The sequence below is a fragment of the Balaenoptera ricei genome, chromosome 1 (genome assembly GCF_028023285.1).
Source record: "Balaenoptera ricei isolate mBalRic1 chromosome 1, mBalRic1.hap2, whole genome shotgun sequence".
NCBI classification, from domain to species: domain Eukaryota; kingdom Metazoa; phylum Chordata; class Mammalia; order Artiodactyla; family Balaenopteridae; genus Balaenoptera; species Balaenoptera ricei.
In genome coordinates, this window is record NC_082639.1 from 115,705,536 (window position 1) to 115,722,507 (window position 16,972).

General features: G+C 35.7%; 1 protein-coding gene across 1 annotated transcript; it reads left to right on the forward strand.

Moving 5' to 3' along the window:
* The first annotated feature begins 5,583 nt into the window (after nt 1-5,583).
* On the forward strand, nt 5,584-7,912 carry LOC132366035 (olfactory receptor 10R2-like). The gene is given in 4 exon segments (XM_059923358.1): nt 5,584-5,643; nt 6,896-7,541; nt 7,544-7,839; nt 7,841-7,912. Coding segments are annotated over 4 exon segments (1,074 nt in total).
* Nucleotides 7,913-16,972: the final 9,060 nt, after the last annotated feature.

Below are 16,972 nucleotides of genomic sequence, written 5' to 3' on the forward strand. Positions count from 1 at the left end.
GATCTGCCTGCTTTTATTTATTTATTTATTTTTAATTTTTTATTTTATTTATTCATTTTTTTGGCTGCGTTGAGTATTCATTGCTGCGTGCAGGCTTTCTCTGGTTGAGGCAAGTGGAGGTTACTCTTCATTGCAGTGCACGGGCTTCTCACTGCAGTGGCTTCTCTTGTCACGGAGCATGGGCTCTAGGTGGGCGGGCTTCAGTAGTTGTGGTGTGCAGGCTTAGTAGTTGTGGCTCACGAGCTCTAGAGTGCAGGCTCCGTAGTTGTGGCGCACGGGCTTAGTTGCTCCGTGGCATGTGGGATCTTCCCGGACCAAGGCTCGAACCTGTGTGCCCTGCATTGGCAGGTGGATTCTTAACCACTGCACCACCAGGGAAGCCCCTGCCTGCTTTTATTCTATCTCCAGTGTGTTCAAGCAGCTGCTTTTTTTGTTTTTTCCAGAGTTTTAGTTGTTATCTTCAAGACGTTTGACACACCAAGTACTTAACTCATTCAGACCAGAAGCAAAATTCCTACTTGCCTTTACTTTTATGAAAGTTACACCCCAAAATTTTAATAAAATATTTTATGCAATTTAAATATTTTTCTTAATTCCTACTGAATCATTGATTCAGTTGAAAATAAATGCAGGAAATATAAAATTATATAGGTGTCTTAAGAAGAAAATTTAATTTGAGAAATTGTGTGCCTACAAATTATTGGAAAGTTTGAAAGAATCAGAAGTCTGTCACTGGAATTATTGATTTAAGAGAACTTGACCATAGCTGAAATCTACACGTCAAAGAAATGTTGCTGCTGCTGCTGTAATATTTTTACTGTCTTCTCACAATACTCACAAAAGTAGGGAGCAGAAACTGAGTCTAACTCCTACAGTATACTCTCAGCACTCAGGTTCTTATTATTTTGCTTCTCTATATAAGCAAGATAAAAGAAAGATGACCTCAGTTGTGCCTTCCATTTTACTACCATGAGGAAAACCGAGAAAAGAATGAAACTGAAATAGAGAAGAAAGAAGAGCTAAGAAAACAGATAACTTGAGCCTGTGGTGATGTCATAGCCTATTATTCACAATTTGCCTGCAACTCATCATTTGATGTTCTGATGTTTGTTCAGATATGGGAATGATGAATTGGATTCCTTTTATCTACTGAGTCTAATATAACTTGGATTTTTTTTTTCACTTTTTACAGTACAATAGACATAAATTATACTGGAACCATTTCAAGTGTATCAGTCAAGGGACAAACCCTACCTCCTCCATCCCTTGCCATATGTTGGGTGAAAAGTCTTGCGAAATCAATCACACTTTGTTCCAACTTCTATCTAGAAAGAATATTGATTAAATTCAATATTTAGCTGTGTGAGACTGAAAACCTTTTGAATTGTATGGCTAAGAGTGGAGTTTTAAGAATTTCATCTTCATTTTTTTCCCTGTTATTTGGATAAAGCCAGCTTATTGCAAAAGAAATCTAACACAAAGTGTGAAGCTAAGTAAGTGAAAGACAGAAAGACTATTCATTTATTCAACAAATATTTATTGAATACTTATTATGTATCAGGCAATATCCTAGAGATGAGTCTAAAAAATTTAGCAAAACAGGAAAAATTTTCCCATGGAGATGGAAAATAGAGATATAAATGAAAAAAATGTAATTTAAATGCACATAAAATTGTGATATATGTTAAAGAGAAAAAGTAAATTATAGATGAGGGTGTTTTTCAGAGGTTGACTTCTGAGTCAAGACTCAGCATAATGTTGTAACGCAAGTCTCTGAATTGAGCCATATCTGATGAGATTTGTCTTGAACTTCCCAGTGATTTAAGCTAATAGATTCCCTTTCCTTATGCTGGTTTGTATTGTGCTCATTCACAAGAAAATCAAAGCTACTGATTAACATACAACAGTTTTCTTTTCATAATTTTTAAGATTTCTTCTTTACACTTTTCCATTTCCATTTCTATCTATCACTTATGTGCAGAGTATGTTTTGTGTATTGGTCTTGGTTCTCCAGAGAAACACAACACACAGAATGTATTCATATACATTCTATTCACAGGAATTGGCTCATACAGTTATGGAGGTTATCTTAAGTCCAGAATTGTTTCAAGAAGTGATTCTGAAATGTGACTAACTGCAGTATTTTTCAGATTTATTTCTGCTCCGATACCTTAGAGGTCTTTGAACAGATTTCTTTAAAGGCTTATGCAGCACCAAAGCTGAAGACTTGGTCAGCACCCCGTGGGGAAATGTTTATTTGGGAAGATGCACTGAGCAGACCAGCTGTCCAAGAAATCCAGGAATTCAGCAACTATTAAGAGGAACTGTTGTGCACATTTGAAAATTGCTGGAAGCAGCAGTAGCTACTGTCATATCTCTGTTGGTAGCCTCTGAAAATGGTATAACTGGAAATAAAAAACTGAGTCAGTAATCATCTCACTTGGGAGTTTCTGCTGTTCTGAGAACAAATGCTGGGGACTGCCAACAGGTACTTCTTTGCCCGTAGCCACTGATGAGATCTGCAACAGAGTCAAATGTGAGAAGACCTTGACTAAGTGCCTGCAATCCTTTCTGACCTCTCCCCGTGAGTCTCTCATGACTCATGAGGGAGGGTAGAGAGGGTGATTTTTTCTTCATTATCTCACAGAAGAGGAAGAATAAAGATTTCTAGAAAATTTAAAGGTCTAGAAATTGTGTTGGCTGAGCCCAGCAACAGATAGCTTGACTTTAACTTCATTTCAAATATAGGATATGAAAACAGTGGCACACAAATGTGGAACAGGCACTTAACTGTTTTTCCTTCAACCCCACAAACTCTCTCATCTGCTTTTGGTCAGTCCAACAGAGAACTGCAGGAAAGAATGAGGATAATTAGGGGACTAACCAAGCCTTCTAGGATGCTACTCAATATTTTTTCATCCTATTCCCTACCCTTGAGGCCGACACTTGATTGGAGGTCTTTTCATCTCCATCAAGCCAGGAAGAAGTGGAGTATCATCTCTGTGACCTGCACCTAAACAGTCCACAACTTTCCTTCAGTCCTCAAACCTGTTCTTTGTCACTGTTCTTCAAGGTCTCAGTTTTGCTAGCTAAGATTTCGCCCTTCCTCATCCCTCACACTATGCTCTTATGCCCCTATCCTTGGTGCAGAAACTGAATTTGTAGAGTTCACATGAACCTATACTAAAAAGAAGAACTTTGCTTCTTCTTTTGCAATGATAAAGCTGGCTTTATTTGCCCTGGTGAAGTCCAAGGAAGAAAAGGACTTCTCCCTCGCCTAGCAACCTTAGAAAATACAGCCGTGTGTTACCTCTTATAATATGGGTTTTCCATATTTACTTCTTTTTCTTAATTTGCAACAACCTTCAGTTTCTAATGAGCTACCAGGCAACCTGGGACTAATTGCCAATTAATTGCCAATGTCAGGTTCTCCTGTTCCCTTTTTATCTTATTGGACCTGTGAGATTTAGGATCCATGTTGTTTTCCGTATCCTCTTTACTCATTGAAAGTATTGGAACTGTGCCAAAAATAATGTTGCAATAATAGCTTCCTGGAGTTTTGATAAGTATAAATATAAACCAGCATGTTGGGGCTATAACTAATAAGAGACAAAAGAAAAGTTCTTCAATGATGCTTTAGGGGATACTTAGATTTCTCAGCAGAGGAGGAAGGAATACAGAGTTTGGGGGTACTGAGATGTCAGTAGTAGAAAGAAATAGAATAGAGTCATTTCAAAATAGAAATGATTGTAGTAATATTAATTTTTGACTCCTATTTGATTAGATTTCTAGGTTTCACTGACTTCTAATAGCTTTGTGCTAGGGAACTTAGAGAAATCTGCCCTGTTGGGTTATTTTATATGAAAATTTGAGTAAAGTTAGTGTTTGGGTCTAGTGATAGAGAAGTGCCAGTCACCAATGATAATTTTAGAAATGTTCTAATTATTCCGTGAGCTTTAGTCTATCTATTAATGATGGTTAAAAAAGAGCATGTAGGGAGAGCAAGGCACAAATATATATGATAGACTTAGAAGATGGAGGATAATACAGGGTTTTGGGGTGATAAACAGGGCACCACCAATGAACTGTAGTAGGCACAGGGATGGCTACAAACAAGGGTTATGAAATATGCTCCCCAATCCCATGGAACTGACTCCCTCTCTATCAATCATCTCTGAAAGACTGATTCCTTTCGAAAGGCTTTCCTGAGTGATTGAAAAAGAAAGGACAGAAACTGCTTATTTCCTATCAAGAGTGAATTTTCTACATTTACTTCATTTAATGTCCATTCTCGAATGTCACATGAAACTATTCTCTGGTGAAAATGGTGTATTAGAAAAGTCTAATAAGCAATGAGGAAGTAAAAGAAATGAATGCATAATTGAGTTATCTTTCCTTACAGATCTTCTGCTGTTTTTAGACCTCACAATCGTAACATTCTGTGGACGAATAATCTACTGCATAAGCCTCACAGATGGGAACTGAGGAGGTAAATAAGTTACATTCCTCAGGGAATATCCTAGTGGTTTGTTTTGTTAGCCATCTAGTGATGCATTAAGGTATTTTGAAGAACCAGAGTAGTAGTAATAGTAATAATAATAAAAGCAATGGTAGGGACATTCATGAGAACTTGGGTCTGGTTAATGTTCTACAACTTCTTGGTTGTGTGACACGTTATTATGTAGATAACATAATTATAAGTTTGCAGTATGATCTGGTAGGTTGTTAGCTGAATCTCTGTTCCCAGATTCTCCATACAAGGCTTAAAATTCCACCATCTTTTTCATGAGCTTAGATAATGCCTTTTACAGCTGCCATCTTTAAAAAAATAAAATAGTTAGTCATCAATTAATTAAACAAATAGTTCTTAAGTAGCAATTTGTATTCATATGCTATGGGAAATACAAAACTGCTCCCAAGGTATTTACACTCTGGTGTATGAAAAAGTAGAGGCTGGTACTTTCATGATACATTTCATACACAATAGAAAGTAGCTAAATAATTTAAGAGAAGGGAAAATTGATATCACTCTTATCATTGGAGACCAGAGTAGTCAGAGGTTGCAGCTTCTATTTAGGTGATCAAGAATGGATAGAAAGTGAATAAAGGTTTTCCAGGTGAAGGGGAAAAGATGAGCAAAAGCACAGAGGCGAGTTGCAAGATGAGAAGACATAGTCTTTGCATTTGTTGAAGAAGGCAAGGTGATTTACTATTATTTAAGAATGGTACTTTACTTAATGGTACTTTACTTATACTAAAATAGATATGTATCAGAGGTGGGATGAATTGGGAGATTGGGATTGACATATATACACTAATATGTATAAAATATATAACTAATAAGAACCTGCTGTATAGCACAGGGAACTCCACTTCACTGTACAGTAGAAACTAACACAACATTGTAAAACAACTATACCTCAATAAAAATAAATTTAAAAAATAAAAAAATAAAAGTAGATATGGAGTAAACGGAAATATTAATTTAACTTATCAATAAATTAACACATTAATGAATAAATAATTTGATAGAAATAATGACTTGTCTACTCAGAGAACCTGTCAAATCTACCCATTAGCCTAATGGTCACTATGCTCCATTCAGATAGAAAAATGAAACTGATACTTCCGCTTCTCTTGAAAGTGAGGGATCCTGAAGTGAAAACACTCAAAGATGGTCTAGATTAAGAAATATACCTCAAAAATGTAGGATTAACAGTCAACTGGTTTCTTCAATTGAACTATTATACATTAGGTAAAATTTTTTCTTTTTGTATTCCATTTCCGTGCCTTATGTTTTCCAACTATTTGGTTGCTTTGATGTTTTTTATTACTTTACAAATTCCAACTTGATTTTAGTTGAATTAAAGCAGAAAGAATTTGCTCATCCTTTAGTAAGGAGTAATTGGAGGAGCTGAAACTCCTTGAGTCCAGGTGTATCCAATGCCATGGTGAGTTCTGTTGGAAATCCAGGGAAAATGTGAAGAGTTGTAATGGTTCATACTGAAGTAAGGTCTGATTGGTTCGATATATCTCCTTCTGAAGTCTGAAACTACAGTTACAGCAGAATTCTAAATCAGGTCTATATTCTTGGCAGAATGGTAGGAAGTTAGTAAGATCAATTATCAACGTGACTGTAAGAACTTTGTGTTTCTCTAGAGCTACTTAAAATGCACTAAGGTCCCACCCAAATCCCATCAATTGAGTGAGTCAAATAGATTGTTTGATTAGGGGAAAGGATGAACGAAAGTCAACACAATATTATTGCCTGCATAAATAAACACAAATAGGAGTTGGGTTTGCATGTTGGTCTAGTAGTTTTTTGAAAACAAAACAATAAGATTAAAAAATAAAACCTGAAGCAGACATATGTTTAAAGTATCTCCAAAAGGAAACTTAAGAAAAACTAGCACTAATTCCTGAAAATTAAATAACTTATGTAGCAGAAACTGACATTTACTAGAAGTTTATAGTATGCATGTGCTCTGCTAAGTACTTTAATTTTCATAAGAAAACTAGTAAAGAGATGCTATTAGTACCTTTATGTTACAAATGAAAAAGCTGAGACACAGAGGATTACACAGATAATAAATGGTAGAGTTAAGTTGGCATGCAGGAAGTTTTCAGACACTTTCATTCCCTAACTGATATTTGAAGTAGGGAGTGTGAAAATAATTTCCTAGACTTAAACACTATGAGAGATGCAGAAACGTCAGTGGGAACTTGTAATCTGAGTTTTTGGAAACAATTCCATAAATTGACATGATTGATAGGGCATTTCCTACTAGCATTAGTCCTTACCCCTTCTCCTATTTAGTATTCTTCAACCCATAGTGGAACTAACTATCTCCACCTTTCATGGTAAAAAATGTTTCTTCATTCTTGTTCTCTGTAGATCAATATTGGGGAACAAGTCAACCAAACTAATTTCTCCTCTGTCACAGAGTTCCTGTTGCTGGGATTCTCCAACTTTGGAGAAATCCAGCTCGTCTTCTTTGCTGTTTTTCTGTGTCTATATTTGATTATCCTGAGTGGAAACATCACCATTTTCACTGTCATCAACCTGGATCACAGCCTTCACATACCTATGTACTTCTTCCTAGGGATCTTTTCCATCTCTGAGACAGGCTACACCTTTGTCATCCTGCCCAAGATGCTTATAAATCTGTTGTCTCTGCTGAGAACAATCTCATTTGTTAACTGTGACACTCAGATGTTTTTCTTCCTTGGCTTTGCTGTCACTAATTGCATTCTATTTGGTGTCATGGGTTATGATCACTATGCCACCATCTGTCATCCACTTTGGTACTCTATTCTTATGAGCTGGCAGGTATGTGGAGAACTGGCAGCCACTTGTGCTGTGATTGGTTTTTTGTTCTCACTGATAGGCTCCCTCTTAGTCTTTCAACTACCTTTCTGTGGCCCTAACAAGATTAACCACTACTTCTGTGACATCTCACCAGTTATCCAGCTTGCCTGTACTGATACCTACATCAACGAAGTGGTCATCTTCATTGGTGGAGTTCTAGCACTCATGGTCCCCTGACTTTCATGTTCATTTCTTATGGTTTCATTGCTCATACCACCCTGAAGATCCCATCAGCTGAAGGCAAGCGAAAAGCCTTCTCCACCTGTGCTTCCCATCTTACTGTAGTCATTGTTCACTATGGTTGTGCCTCCTTTGTCTACCTGAGACCATCATCCAAGTACTCATCCAGAAGAGATAAGCTCGTGACAGTGACGTACACAGTTGTGACTCCATTGTTGAATCCCCTGGTGTATAGCCTCAGGAACAAGGATGTCCAGATGTCCATTCAGAAAGTGACTGGCAGAAGAGGATTTTATCCTAAAGCTCTATAATGAGAATACTTCACATATACAAAAAAAATATTTTCTGAGGACATATCAATAACTATAAAATGATGATACTGTTGTCTTTCATTTACATAACACTTTAAAACCTCATAGTGAGAGATTCTCCGTGGTATTATTTTGATAGGCTTTGTGAAGTGCATTCTTAAACTTGGTGTAATTCTTAATCAGATGCATATTTCAAAAGCTCTTAAATATGAACAGGGAAGTATTTTGATTTTTCAGAATATTTAAATAAGAATGATTTCAGTCTCTTCCAGGAAGGATAAGTAACATTGTGAATGGTAATTCAGTATAGAAGGTTCAGTCATCACAAGTTCTCAATAGTTTAGCAAAACCTTAACAGGACCCTTCACAAAAAATCATGAGAAAATGAAATAAATCTAGTTGAAAATTATTAACATAACCATGAGCTATTAGTGTTGGAATGGACTCAAGACTATCACTTCCAACTGTTCTGTCATTGCAGGAATCTCACTTGCAGTATTTCAGCCTCTAGTTTAACCACTGTTAAATATCTCTGTTATAAAGCTCCACTTTTATATAGCTTCTTCCTTTTGGTCCCACTTATTATCTCCAGAGATGCATATCTTGTGTCTAATATTTCACTTACACAACAGCAATTCAAATATTTGATGATGAGTGATGTATGCTTTCCTAAAAACACCTTTAACCTAGGTGATGACTCCTTTGATAAATCCTAGTCATCTTTCTCTGGATTATTCTCAAGGTACTTTCCATTCTGTTAATAGCATTCTTCAAAAGAGTCACCAGGGAATGGGTGTAATACTCCAGGTGACTTAGGATAATCATTTCCCTTATCTTGGAAGTCAATTTTATACTAATACAGCCTGAGTTTCTTCCCTAACATTTCCCTATAAGCTCTATCGCATGTGTACCCTTCTCTAACCCCTATGTCTTTTAGACTAAAGGATTTTATATTATATATCCACATTCCTATCTTTATGAAGCCTATTTTGATTAGTTTAGTTTAGTTGTATTGTTCTTTATCAATTATCACCAATTATCAATCTTCTGTTCTCTGCAGAAGGTATTGCACATATGCTCACTTCTACTTAAAACAACAATGATCTACTCTCTCCTCCCATAGCCCTCTCAGTCACTCCTTCCAAACACAATGTTACCTGATAACATTGCATCATACTTTAGAGAAAATGTAAGGTATCAAACTGAAATCCCCTCTTTTTTCTTGTCACTGCATCTGTAAACGTACTTGTACCACAATTATTCTAATATTTTCTTCATTCCTATTACAGCGAAATAGTTCTTTTTAGTTTTCTCAAATGCCTCTTCCTTTGCAAATTATCTGATTTTGTCTGTTCCTTATTTATCAGTGCTCCCTGAGTCCCTCTCCATGCAATTAGGTTTTCATTTTTTCATTTTAGAAAACAGGGATTGAGGATTTGAAATTATGTGAGTATATTCAAAATATGAATGTATCTAAAGTTTTTCAGATTGTGCGCTTTCTGGCTGGTTATACCAGACAATACATGCTCTCCAATATATAGATCTAAAGAAAGCTAGAGGAACTCAAAGGAATTGATCATTTGAGTTGATCAATTCAACCCCTAGTTAAAGACATTTTTACTTCCCTCTGGTTTTGTACTAGGGAAGAACAAATCTGACTTTATATTAGAGCTATTTCTTTTAACCGTTATATCCTATTGCTTTTGCTACAAGTTAATCACCAAAGGGATGTTACCTATAAGCTTAAATTATACATAATGGCCCATCTCTGGGAACCCTGTCTCCTATGTAATGAGTGTTAAGCTAAAATACCTTTGTTCAGCTCACAGGAAACATCCTGACCAGGTCCACCTGTGAATGGCTGCAGGAAGGAAGAAATTAACACATCCCGGAATCAGGACTTTACCCACTTCCGTTTTAGTATAAAAGAAGCCTGAATTCTAACTCCAGCAGGATGGTTCTTTGGGACACTAGTCCACCATCTTCTCGGTCTGCTGGTTTTCTGAATAAAGTCACTATTCTTTGCCCCAACAAATCATTTCTCGATTTTATTGACCTTTAGTATAGTGAACAGTACAAGCTTGGACTGGGTAACAGTTTGTCAAGTTTTTAGGTAGGAAAAAGCAGTTTCAGTATCGATATTGGAAAATGAAGATGTGGGGGGAATCAACTGACTGATATCAATTTAATAAATTGCTAAAGCCAGCTTTCAGGTTCTATGAATTATTTACTCTTTCTTTAACTATTTACTGAGTACCGGTTATATGATGGAAGAAACAAAGATAAAATAAACATTGTTCCTGTTTAAAAATATTGAATCTACTACATACTTTCCCAAACTCCTCACACAGATAAGAATAGTGGCTCTTTTTGATTAAATAAAAGCTGCTAATAGTTATATATATATATATATATATATATATATATATATATATATATATATATAGTAAATGATGCTCCCTTTCTCTTTTTCTTTAGTTCCCTTTCCTAAACATTTTTAAATTAAAATATCATATATGAAATGTAATGAATATCAACAATAAGGTAAATAACAACTTCTGCTTTTCCCAAGATGAATTAATAGAGATTGGACTGGAACACCCCCAACTTAAAAAAATGGAACACTGGAAAAATATGCAAAACAGCAGTTTTCAGACATTGGACAGCAGGCAGCATAAGATGTGGTCCATGAAAGAAGAGAAACAATTTCTCCACCTTATAACTTGTAAGCAGTTTCTAGGGTGCAAAGCAAAGAATACGAATCCCAATAGCAGACACTAGAGAAGGCTAACTTTAGTTTAAAAAATGCTGAAAGTGAAGTTTGTGGTGGAGAGGCCAAAAGAGAAAAGAGCAGTCTCTGACTGACTTATTTAGCTAGGGGTGTTTATTATTCTAGTAACTATGTCTTGGTATTAACCAAGTGAAGGTAAATACTTTCACAAAACACAAATAATAGATATTACTCTGTGATCATGATGCAGTGAGAAAAAAAAATATTTAAAAATTTTAAGTACTAAAGTTAGAAGTTTAGTTATCACAATTTTTGTTTGAGGGGGAATCCAAAGAGTGCCAGGTGATCTCACTGAGTTATGAAGACAGAGATTGGAGTTCAGAGAGGACAAAGGGGCCTTTTACAAAAAAGAGAACTAGAAAGGAGTTAGCACACAGAAAGAACTCTACATGTCTAAAAAAAGAAATTCCATCAAATCTTTGGCAGAGTACTGACACACACATCTATGAGAAGAAAATACCTCTTGTAGAAGATGGGGAAAAAACTACTGTAAGCAATAAACCACATTATCCCTAGAGCTCAAAAAAGAAGTTTAAGCTCCCAACAGCCAGAGTAGACTTTGTAGGACACACAGCACAAGGTAGAATCCTCATAATGGTATTTTCTTAGCAGTTGGAATAAATCAGTACTAGTTTAAAGGCTGCTCTGATGCACTTTAAAAAGCTTAAGAGAAGGCTTAAAATTATTTAACTGATTTTAAATGAAATAAAGTCAGATCTGAACAAGATATAATCATACTTAATACAACAAATGTTAGCAGCAAAAAACATAAAATCAACAATTTCTGACATCTAATAAAAGATATTAGACATTCAAAGATGCAGGAGGAATATAAACCAGGAGCAGGAGAAATATTATTCAATAGAAACAGATCCAGATTAGTTCACTGGCAAAAATTACCAAATGTTTAAGGGGGAAATAATATCAATTCTACACACTCTTTCTTATGGACTGAATGTTTGTGTCCCCTCAAAATTCATATGTTGCAGCTTCAACCTCCAATGTGATTGCATTTGGAATAGGGCCTTTGTGCAGATATTTAAGGTTAAATGTGGCTGTGCTCTCTCTACCCTGTGAGTGCACAGAGACAGGTGCCTATCTACAAGCCAGGAAGAGTCCTCAGGGGAAATGATTGGCTTGGACCTTGATCTGGGGCTTCTAGCTTTCAAAACTACAAGAAAATAAACTGCTTTCTGAAAGACACTTTTAAGAAAATAAAAGGCAAGTCACCAAGTGGAACAACATATTAGCAAAACATATCTGACAAATAATTGCACCAGAGTATAAGAAGCATTCTTGTAGCTTAATATATAGTAAGACAAAAACCCTAACTTAAAAATTGGGCAAAGCATTTGATTAGACACTCCCACAAAGAAGTTGTTTTTTGTTTTTTTTTTTACAAAGAAGTTTTATAAATTTTAAGAAAGTCAATGAAAAGATGCTCAACATTAGGGCAAAGCAAGATAAAACCAATGAGATACTGAAAATGACCGCATCAAAATTCTAACATTACTAACCATTGGTGAGGTCATAAATCAACTGAAAGTCTCATACATTCCTTATAGGAATGTAGAATGATTCAGCTACTTTGGAAAATTTGGCAACTTTTTCATAAACTTAAGCAGGAACTTATCATACTGTCCAGTAACAACACTATAACAACTCTCATCTCCTGAAGAGAAATTAAAGTTTACATTTACAAAAAAAAAAAAAAGAACTTATCTTAATCTTAAACATGCATAGAAGATGTATTAATAAAAGCCCCAAACTAGAAATAGCCTGAATGTCCATCACCTGTTGACTAGAAAAACGAATTGTGCTCTACCCATGCAATGGAATAACACTTAGCAATTCCATATGACTGATATATATGACTACATAGAAGAATCTTAAAGTCATTATGATCAGTGAAAGTAGCCGGACACAGAAGAGTACATATTGTGTGATTCCATTTAAATGAATTCCTAGAAAAGGCAAAGTTAAAGTGATTAAAAAAAAAAAAAAAAAGCATATCAGTTGCCAGTCGCTGGGTCTAGGGGTATGGGTAAGAGATTTAGTTAAAAAGGACACAAGGAAACTTTTAAGGATGGTGGAAATGTTCTTTATTGTGATTGTTGTTGTTTTACAACTACATACTTTTCCAAAATTCGTTGAACACACTTGAAAAAGGTGAAATTTATTAATGGAATCATACTTTACAAAGCTAATTTTGAAAAAACTAACTGTAATAGAAGAAGTGAAAAGTAATTTGTCATAAAATCTATGGTAAGGAAATATAAAAAAACTGTTCTTTTAATGCTTAAAATCTTGAAAACACAATGTTTCTAAATTTTTACTTGTTTTTCTACAAATCTTGGGCCACTCGTTGGCTTTGAACCTTTTTAAATACAAATGAGTCAATTAAGATGAGATGGTAACTTTACTTAGATTGAACAGATGTCAATATCTTTTGTGGAAAAATAGAGAATGGGGGAATGTGGGGAGGGAGAGAGAAAGAGAGACAGAGGGACACACAGAGAGAGACACAGACACAGAGAAAGACACAGAGAGAGAGGGAATAAATCTACAAATATATAAAAGGAAAGATGGAACAAAAAGAGTGAGATTTATAAGGGAAGAAAGTAAAGATAGCTGAAAAATGACAAATTAGAACCGACAAAATCGGAAGGGAGTGAGGGAGGAACCAGAAGGCCCATAAAATCAAAATGTGTTCACAGGAATTCCCTACTGGTCCAGTGGTTAGGACTCCACACTTTCACTGACGAGGGCGTGGGTTCGATCCCTGGTCAGGGAAATAAGATCCCGCAAGCTGTGCAGCACAACCAAAAAAAACCCCAACAATACAAAATGTATTTACAATTCCCATCTTCGTCTTCTGTGTTCAAACATGTATATATTCAATTATCTTTTCAACCAATATTTATGAAGAACCTACTATGTGCCAGACAGTTGAATGTACAGATAATTTTATTTTAATTTTATTATTATTATTTATTATTATTTTTAACATCTTTATTGGAGTATAATTGCTTTACAGTGGTGTGTTAGTTTCTGCTTTATAACAAAGTGAATCAGTTATACATATACATATATCCCCATATCTCTTCCCTCAGACAGCTCAGTGGTGTCTAAAGACTAGATGGTTGTGGCTAAAGCTTCCAAAACTATGTTGAATAATAATGGTGAGAGTGAGCAACCTTGTCTTGTTCCTGATCTTAGTGGAAATGGTTTCAGTTTTTCACCATTGAGGATGATGTTGGCTGTGGGTTTGTCATATATGGCCTTTATTATGTTGACGAAAGTTCCCTCTATGCCTACTTTCTGGAGGGTTTTTATCATAAATAGGTGTTGAATTGTGACGAAAGCTTTCTCTGCATCGATTGAGATGATCATATGGTTTTTCTCCTTCAGTTAGTTAATATGGTGTATCACATTGATTGATTTGTGTATACTGAAGAATCCTTGCATTCCTGGAATAAACCCCACTTGATCATGGTGTATGATCGTTTTAATGTGCTGTTGGATTCTGTTTGCTAGTATTTTGTTGAGGATTTTTGCATCTATGTTCATCAGTGATATTGGCCTGTAGTTTTCTTTCTTTGTGACATCTTTGTCTGGTTTTGGTATCAGGGTGATGGTGGCCTCGTAGAATGAGTTGGGGAGTGTTCCTCCCTCTGCTATATTTTGGAAGAGTTTGAGAAGGATAGGTGTTAGCTCTTCTCTAAATGTTTGATAGAATTCGCTTGTGAAGCCATCTGGTCCTGGTCTTTTGTTTGTTGGAAGATTTTTAATCACAGTTTCAAGTTCGGTGCTTGTGATTGGTCTTTTCATATTTTCTGTTTCTTCCTGGTTCAGTCTCGGAAGGTTGTGCATTTCTAAGAATGTGTCCATTTCTTCCAGGTTGTCCATTTTATTGGCATAGAGTTGCTTGTAGTAAACTGTCATGACCCGGTGTATTTCTGCAGTGTCATTTGTTACTTCTCCTTTTTCATTTCTAATTCTATTGATTTGAATATTCTCCCTTTTTTTCCTTGATGAGTCTGGCTAATGGTTTATCAATTTTGTTTATCTTTCAAAGAACCAGCTTTTAGCTTTATTGATGTTTGTTATCATTTCCTTCATTTCTTTTTGATTTATTTGTGATCTGATCTTTATGATTTCTTTCCTTCCTAACTTTGGGGTTATTTTGTTCCTCTTTCTCTAATTGCTTTACGTGTAAGGTTAGGTTGTTTATTTGAGATGTTTCTTGTTTCTTAAGGTAGGATTGTATTGCTATAAACTTCCCTCTTAAAACTGCTTTTGCTGCATCACATAGGTTTTGGGTTGTCATGTTTTCATTGTCATTTGTTTCTAGGTATTTTTTGATTTCCTCTTTGATTTCTTCAGTGATCTCTTGCTTATTAAGTAGTGTATTGTTTAGCCTCCATGTGTTTGTATTTTTTACAGATTTTTTTCCTGTAATTGATATCTAGTCTCATAGCATTGTGGTCGGAAAAGATACTTGATATGATTTCAATTTTCTGAAATTTACCAAGGCTTGATTTGTGACCCAAGATATGATCTCTCCTGGAGGATGTTCCATGAGCACTTGAGAAGAATGTGTATTCTGTTGTTTTTGGATGGAATGTCCTATAAATATCAATTAAGTCCATCTTGTTTAATGTACCCTTTAAAGCTTGTGTTTCCTTATTTATTTTCATTTTGGATAATCTGTTCACTGGTGAAAGTGGAATGTTAAAGTCCCCTACTATGATTGTGTTACTGTCGATTTCCCCTTTAATGGCTCTTAATATTTGCCTTATGTATTGAGGTGCTCCTATGTTGGGTGCATAAATATTTACAGTTGTTATATCTTTTTCTTGGATTGATCCCTTGATCATTATGTAGTGTCCTTCTTTGTCTCTTGTAATAGTCTTTATTTTAAAGTATATTTTGTCTGATATGAGAATTGCTACTGCAGCTTTCTTTTGATTTCCATTTGCATGGAATATCTTTTTCAAACCCCTCACTTTCAGTCTGTATGTGTCCCTAGGTCTGAAGTGGGTCTCTTGTAGACAGCACATATACAGGTTTTTGTATCCATTGAGGCAGTCTATGTCTTTTGGTTGGAGCATTTAATCCATTTACATTTAATGTAATTATCAATATGTATGTTCCTGTTACTATTTTCTTAATTGTTTTGGGTTGGTTATTGTAGGTCTTTTCCTTCTCCTGTGCTTCCTGCCTACAGAAGTTCCTTTAGCATTTGTTATAAAACTGGTTTGGTTGTGCTGAATTCTCTTAGCTTTTGCTTGTCTGTAAAGGTTTTAATTTCTCCATCATTCTGAATGAGATCCTTGCTGCGTAGAGTAATCTTGGTTGTAGGTTTTTCTCCTTCATCACTTTAAATATGTCCTTCCACTCCCTTCTGGCTTGCAGAGTTTCTGCTGAAAGATCAGCTGTTAACCTTATGGGGATTCCGTTGTGTGTTGTTTGTTGTTTTTCCCTTGCTGCTTTTAGTATTTTTTTTTTTTTTGTATCTAATTTTTGATCATTTGACTAATAAGTGTTTTGGCGTGTTTCTCCTTGGATTTATCCTGTATGGGACTCTCTGTGCTTCCTGGACTTGATTGACTATTTCCTTTCCCATATTAGGGAAGTTTTCAACTATAATCTCTTCAAATATTTTCTCAGTCCCTTTCTTTTACTCTTCTTCTTCTGGGACCCCTATAATTCGAATGTTGGTGCGTTTAATGTTGTCCCAGAGGTCTCTGAGACTGTCCTCAGTTCTTTTTGTTCTTTTTTCTTTATTCTCCTCTGCAGTAGTTATTTCCACTATTTTATCTTCCAGGTCACTTATCCGTTCTTCTGCCTCAGTTATTCTGCTATTGATCCCTTCTAGAGAATTTTTAATTCTATTTATTGTGTTTTTCATCACTGTTTGTTTGCTCTTTAGTTCTTCTAGGTCCTGGTTAAACGTTTCTTGTATTTTCTTCATTCTATTTCCAAGATTTTGGATCATCTTTACTATCATTATTCTGAATTCTTTTTCAGGTAGACTGTCTGTCTCCTCTTCATTTGTTAGGTCTGGTGGGTTTTTGCCTTGCTCCTTCATCTGCTGTGTTTTTCTCTGTCTTCTCATTTTGCTTAACTTACTGTGTTTGGGGTGTCCTTTTTGCAGGCTACAGCTTCGTAGTTCCTGTTGTTTTTGGTGTCTGTCCCCAGTGGCTAAGGTTGGTTTAGTGGGTTGTTTATGCCTCCTGGTGGAGTGGACTAGTATCTGTGTTCTGGTGGATGAGGCTGGATCTTGTCTTTCTGGTGGGCAGGTCCACGTCTGGTAGT